Genomic DNA, 7500 nt, shown 5'->3' with positions numbered 1-7500 from the left:
ATATATATATATATATATATATATATATTTATATATATATATATATATATATATATATATATATATATATATTTGTTTATTACGCAACAAACATACAAACTCAGCATGAATAAACACAGTTGTAACGTAAACAAAAGAAATACAAAGACGCCCTCCAAAACCGATACAGTTAATCAACTTCAGAATGTGATACAGTGTAATTGAACAAAGTTTCCACGCGCAACGAACCAATCTATGGGTCACGTGACGAAGATGGCAATTAAATTCCATCTCATCACTGATCACTTTACCTCTCTCTTTCTCTCTCTCTCTCTCTCTCTTCTTCCTCCACTTCCTCCCCTCCTCGTGATTGCTTCTCATCTTTGCATTAAAGACGACAATGAGATCATTAGTTAGTGCATTCTGCTGTGAACCTCCTTCGCCCTTTCTCTTCTTCCGAGAAGCGGAAAATTGTATTAATTGGGTAATGATTCATTACTGGTGCAAGAGTTGCTCCCCTGTCGTTTTTATTGAATCTTGTTCCCAGTGAATTTTACCTAAATAATGGATGGTTTTGCGTTTTTCATTAAAACAACTCCATTGTTGACGTGCATGCACATTCAAACATGAAAGCGCAAGTTACATATATATATATATATATATATATATATATATATATATATATATATATATATATATATATATATTCATATAATATATATGTGTGTGTTCTTACATACTGATAAAAACAGCTAAATAAAAATAAAATAAAACGTTTATGATAGAATATTTTTTGCATGAGTTTTTCGGACACAGTACATACAATTTTTCATTTATCACATTCACTAGCGGATCCAGAAAAATTTCATGGGGGTCACCAATTTTCATATATATACACACACACGTATATATATTTATATGTATATATATACTGTATATATATGTAAGAATACCGAATCCATTATTATTATTATTAAGATTATTGTTATTATTTATGTTTTTCTCAAAATTTTATTTCTGTAATAGATTTTTTACTTTTTCCCCATTTTTAGATTTCTCATTTGTTATTATTATCTAAATCTTCAATATTATTATTTTGTCATTATTTTTCATGGGGGCACGTGCCCAGGTGCCGCCGCCCCCCCCCCGATCCGCTAGTGCCCACATTAACAGAAACTGAGTGTAAGACTTTTCCTTGATGTTTCTCTTAGCATTTATTTTTCAGGGAAAGAGGAAACTCGATTTAGCGTTGATCTTAACCATTTTGATATACCCCTGACTGTTATTTATGTGCAAAAATTATTTTATTGATATTACTATTTAATTACAGCAAAGAAAAAAATTACAAATCTTATTTTCCATGCATAACCAATGTCAGTTATTTCAGTTTCGTTGTCAAGTTGTAATAACTAAATAGTTGTTTATGCAATAGCCATTATTCGAATTTTATGGGACCGTGAGAAATTTTCCGCCGTAAAACTGATTGGCATTAGAAAAATAAAAATGGATAGACCATGTGAATAAAGATTTATTTGTTGTTCTAAAACGTTTCCTTGACTTATATAAATTTTTACCCGTTAAAGGATCGGCAAAATAAATGAAGCCTTTAGCAGTTAGAGTTTGAAGTTTCTGGATATTTTACCCAACTTTCTTTTGGATAAAGTTAATCGTTCATGTATTTCGAAACAGTAGATTAATGGAGCTCTGTTACGAAAGCAGAATATTTATAACAAATGCTAAGAGAAAACGCATAGATAGTAGGCATCCAGGCCCATAAGCCTTGGTGCATGGTACTAGCACTGCAACATTCATCCTTCCGTTGCATCCATAGGTGAGGCTTCATCGTCGCAGGCCAGGATGGCGGTACGGGAGGGCCTGCTGCTCGCTGGCCTGCATCATCAGCACCTTCTGCCTGTCCTGGGCGTCTGCCTTGCAGAGCCTCGTCATCCTCTTCTCCTCTATCCACATCTGGGACTTTCAAACCTCAAGACGTAAGGGCCTTTTTTCTCTTTGTTTTCATGCGTTGTTATTTCATTATACATATTTTGTTATTTCTCTACATATTCTGTTTTTATAGTCGATGTTTATTTCATATATAGTTGTGAGAGTGTTTGTTGTTTACTTATTGCGGCCCATCTGCAACCCATTCTGAAAAAGGGGTTACAATTAGTAAATTGACGGTAGGAATGTCAGTACAATATCATATTTACGAAAATTGTACTTTTGTTCTAGTATAGTGTGAAGTTCATACACGAATAATGATATTTTGATAAGTACATGAAACATTTTAACTCCATGTTTGTAGGAAAATTGCCGTGCATAATGGTTACTGTGATTCATCTAAATATCCAGTAATTTTTCCTTTCATTCAACCACTAAATCTTGAATTCCAAAGTATGTGTGAGGATTGTGCAACAAGATTAGACTTCAAATTTGGCTAAGTTGCTTATCCCTTAATAATACTTTCTTATAAGTAAGAAGTCTCTCAGTGGAAAAAGAAGCATATGCCGTCACTTACGCAGAAAAGATAAACTGAAAGCTGATCCAAAATTTAGTCTATTCAGTGAGTTTGTGCATATCAGAGTTTCCATAAGTCATATTTTTTATATTGTTTATAGTTTACCAGATGCACATTTATTCATCACTTTATTTAATTAGGTTATACTTACTTTTATTCGTATATTTCTTTTACTGTGTTTTGATAATTTATCGCGTATGGGACTTTACTCAGCGGAAGGATTGTAGTCTAGTTAAAGATTTTACTGTTTCCACAAATCATAGCAGTAATGATAATAATGGAGGAGATTTGCTTGCAGATACTTACTTGGCTGCAGCCGGGGGTCAGGCGAGGGCGTGAAGCTGTTGACCCGTGACGTGGTTCATATCGCCATCCAGGCCTGCCTGGGTCTCATTTACCTCCACCAGCAACGACTTCTCCACAAGGACGTTGCCACTAGAAACTGCCTGTGAGTTGGGAACGGTGTTTGACAGTGAGAGGCTTAAGAACTTTGATGACCTATCCCTTTTTGTACTCTCTCTCTTTCTTTCTCATTTAATTGTCTGTGTAAATGCGAGAACAGCATCATGAGCATTTCACTAAATTGCCGTAATACCCTATTGTTACCAATGTTGTTGGCGCAATCAATTACTTTTATGTCATCTTCAGTATCCGGAAGGAGACAGTGGGGGAATGTTGAAAAGAATGTACCATTGCAAGAGACAGAGAGAGCGAGCAAATAATTTTAAACTCTTTGGAAAGGGGATGGGTGGGGGGCGTCATTTCTTCAGGTGTTAGAATATCCTGAACTAGCATCCGTTATTTTTTTCCTATGAAATTTTAGTCTTTAGAATTAACGTTTATATAAATGAAAACCACTGTAAGATAGTTATTGATTTAATTAAAAATTGAAGTAATTGTTATAAGTGAGATAATCAATTCCTGTCAGTAGAGAAACTTGATCAAAGTACTAATAACTAATATATCAAAAAAGGAAATGCTACCCACATTTCAGTTTGGTTTCCTGAGAAGTGTTCAAAGTATAATAGCCAATTTTTTTCTCCATCCTTCTGAGGTAATAGTAATTTTCATTTAATAAAATAACTATAAATTAGAAAAAGAAGTGAAATGCTCATGTTGAACAGTATTAGAATCTCAAGAGAAGGAAAGTTCCGAACTCTAACTTTTCATTTTTAATGAATACAAATTCCCTTGCATCTGTTCACTGAGAGAGGTGTAAAATAGCCTGTGTAATACATGCATGATACAGTAGTACATATTTAATTTATATTTACAGTTCATAAGATGCTGTACTTTGTTACCTTAAATAGAAAAGACCCCGGGCTTTACACAAATTAATAGAGCAGGTCTAGAGAACTATATTCTTTTTGTGACGTATTTCAGCTTTTTTTACCTCCACGATCTTTGGTCCTACAAGCTCCTCCCAAACAGCCAGGCAGCTGACCTTATTCTATATTATATAAAGATATATATATATATATATATATATATATATATATATATATATATATATATATATATATATATATATATATATATATATTTTTTTTTTTTTTTTTTTTTTTTTTTTTTATAATATCATAAACGAATCTGATCTGAGAGACTGTCCACCGTAGGTGCTAGCCAAGTTCGACGGCCAATCAGTCGACAACTCAAATCCTTGTTTCCCCAGGATCGACTCAGAGCTTCAAGTCCGCGTCTCGGACACGGCTCTCGCCCGAGACCTCTTCCCGCAGGACTACCACTGCTTGGGCGACAACGAAAACCGACCGGTCAAGTGGCTTAGCCTTGAGGCCCTTATTCATAAACAGTTCACTCCTGCCAATGACGTGGTAAGTCACATACGCGCATTTCCTTTCCCCGCTTTCGTACGCATCATAATTTTTTTTTCTTAATTCGCCTACTTTTTTTTTGTTATGGACGTCCTTTGGTTGGGTGTTTTATTACTGTATTTGTTCCTCTTGCATGTGTTTAATGCTTTTTAGTTTATCCTACCTTTTGAATTATTTCCTGGCTTCATATTTTGACCCACTGCATATATTCATTACCGACGTTTCGTTTGTATGTATTCTGACAGCTCTAGATTGTAAGAAATTATCTTCTGAAAATGAACAAAGGAACAAGTATAATCTGCAACCAATATACTATAACGCAAAATTATTTCCACCGACGCACAGAACACTTATGTCGATTTTAACTTTCAGTCATTGTACTACGATAACTTAATATTTTAGAAATAGTAAAATTCACAATTTTCCGTTTACTTTATCATAATTCCAGTTCAGCTGGGCGATTGGGAGAATTATAAAATGGGATTGTTTCTCAGTTGATGGTTCCAGTCAACAGATTGTATCTTATACCAAGTGAGAACATTGTCTTTTTCGAAAAATTATGCAATGTAAACTTTAGAAGCTATTTCCCTTTCACATTTGTTTCGGCACAGTCAAATATTAACAATGGAATTACTTTCTTAAGTCAAAAATTCAACTCGAGATTCATTTGGTGCATTTTTTCTTTCTTCTAGAATTATACATTAAGTATGTCATACACTTCTCCATATATTGGTAATTTATTATAGATGAATATATGATACCACATTTATGGTACAATACCCACAGCAAGCCATTCCCTTACTTCTGCAAAATTTCTACACAATCTTTTATATATTTATATATATATATATATATATATATATATATATATATATATATATATATATATATATATATATATATTTATTCATTCATTCATGTATGTATGTATGTATGTATGTATATATATAATGTGTGTGAAACAATCACTTTTGTTTTTAAAACGTATACCTTTTATTTAGTTTTAAATTTGTTTTAAGGTTTGATTATATAGATACGTTTTTATTTCTTTCATGTGATAGTATTTTTCATAGTTCAGTTATTTCTCTGGATTTTATACGTTTTACATTTCTTTAAATCATCACTCGTTTAGACGGTCACTGATGTTTTAAATTGCAGTTCGTCATTCTTTGATTATTTTTTTGCTTTTTGAAAATGGCAGATTTACATTTTCCTGAATTTTACTTTTTTGTTGGCTCTCCAGTGATGTATCGTCTTGCAGTTCATTTTCACCACAGCCGGTTTTTTCCCTTGCAGTGGATGTTTGGTGTTTTACTGTGGGAGTTGACGACTTTGGCTCAACAACCCTACATAGAAGTGGATCCTTTCGAGATGGCTGCCTACCTCCGGGACGGCTATCGCTTGGCTCAACCCAATAACTGCCCTGATGAACTGTAAGTGAAGGGAGACATCCTGGTTTTTACTGTTTATTCAAATCTTAATAATGCACTTTTGAAGCATCTTCTGTATTCATTACCAGTTCAACTTTCAGCAGGCGAAAGGGATTTGTTCACTTAATGGTTTCACCACGTTGTTTTAGACACGTAATACCTCCCCGCAAAATTATAGTTGTGAGCATAAGAACGAGAGTGCAAAAATATCCTCATGGCTGAAGTTGTATCGCTGAAGAATCTTATCACGAATACCCCTCTGTTACTTTCAGATTTGGAATGATGGCTTGCTGTTGGGCGCCTGCCCCAGAAGATAGAGCCACCTTCCCTCGACTCCTGTCGTCGTTGCAGGATTTCTATTCCACACTCAGCAAATATATATAAAGGTATGTATGAAATGAAGTTTCGTCCCTTCTTGGAATACTAGTAATAATTTAGAAGGCATACGTTTGAAATTCGGATCATCGAACTAAACTCCACTCCATATTACCAGTATCACATATGAAGATTTCATAATCAATCTGTAATAAAGCTAGCGCACATATGAATATGTCCCATGCCCAATCCAGATATAATTGCATGCACTTAATATTAAGAATGAAAACATGAGCAATTGCGGTTCAGTGTACCATCAGTGTTTTTGACAGCGCACTGAGAGTGACAGCTGTGGAGCTCGGCTGCAAATTTGACTTCCTGTTACGTGTATCTATATTTTCGAGTAAATTAGGAGTCCATTACCGTAATCTAATCACTATGACACGATACAAAAAGGTGGGTTTATAATTCAGTGTTGCTGGATATCAGATAAGGGATAACTTCTTTATTAAAAATATATATACGGTCAAAAATACATGTCACGTACATAAGTATGAATGCATGATTATAAATTATTTACTTTGTGAAACGAATCAAAACATGCCAGTTAGTGTGATCATTCAAGTTTCAAATTTTTGTTGCGATTTTCATATTTGCTGTAGGAAGATATAAGGTATTTCATAGTGAAGTTGTCGCATGGTAAAGGAGGTAACTTTCTCTACTGTTTGTCCTTTTAATACTATGTAGTGTTATGATGAGCTGATGAATATTTTTTCCAAAATTTTAGTCTTCATTTCAGTATTTAGGGTCGAAATGTTTAGGTATCGCATATTTATCATTTATTCCAATGCACCACTAGGAATTCCTTCAGCCCCATCAGAAATCAAATGTTTTCATGATAGTCTATCATAAGTATGTTCGTTATTGCTCTTGACTGAATGAGTGACTTCAAAACTGTTTTGGCTTTACAACAACGACAGCCATCGACGCAGAGAAAATTAAAAAGATCATCACAGAGATTTTCAGAGAATTTATTTTTATTTTCATAAAAATTTGTAAAAAAAAAATTCTCAAGAAAAACATTCTTACATTTGAAGTGCTCGTATTACAAAGCTGTTAGATTTCCTATTATAGAAGCTGTCACAGAGAAGACGCTTCTGAAAGGTGTGAAGTGACTGACGTAACAGTAAAAGATGCCTGCCTTAAAACGTGGGCCTCTTTCTTTCCTTTACTCTTTCAGCATCCTTGACTTTCCAAAAACTGGACAGAGTATTCTGGAGTCCACTTGAAAACATCCCCAGTTGACTCGTTTCCCTTTCCGCTTTATTCGGCCCTTCGTCGGAGTCTGCGTGCTGCATTTCTTCACCTGAAATCAATATATCCCCTGAAGAAAGCAACTAAATGTCATTTATTTTCGTATTTCAAA

General features: G+C 34.2%; 1 protein-coding gene across 8 annotated transcripts in view; it reads left to right on the top strand.

Annotated features, from left to right (window-relative positions):
• The window catches only part of LOC136852508 (tyrosine-protein kinase RYK-like), a 666481-nt gene that overhangs the window by 638258 nt on the left and 20723 nt on the right, over nucleotides 1-7500 (top strand). For all 8 annotated transcript variants that reach the window (XM_067127187.1, XM_067127189.1, XM_067127186.1 and 5 more), the window contains 5 exons: nucleotides 1811-1970; nucleotides 2796-2945; nucleotides 4170-4329; nucleotides 5626-5762; nucleotides 6032-6145. In XM_067127187.1, the coding sequence (XP_066983288.1) occupies nucleotides 1811-1970; nucleotides 2796-2945; nucleotides 4170-4329; nucleotides 5626-5762; nucleotides 6032-6143 (719 nt within the window). In that variant the 3' untranslated portion in view covers nucleotides 6144-6145. The remainder of the gene's footprint in view (nucleotides 1-1810; nucleotides 1971-2795; nucleotides 2946-4169; nucleotides 4330-5625; nucleotides 5763-6031; nucleotides 6146-7500) is intronic.

This window comes from Macrobrachium rosenbergii, chromosome 25, assembly GCF_040412425.1.
Source record: "Macrobrachium rosenbergii isolate ZJJX-2024 chromosome 25, ASM4041242v1, whole genome shotgun sequence".
In the NCBI taxonomy this organism is placed as follows: Eukaryota; Metazoa; Arthropoda; class Malacostraca; order Decapoda; family Palaemonidae; genus Macrobrachium; species Macrobrachium rosenbergii.
The sequence above is the reverse complement of the archived record's forward strand: the minus strand, read 5'-3'. Positions and strand labels throughout refer to the sequence as shown.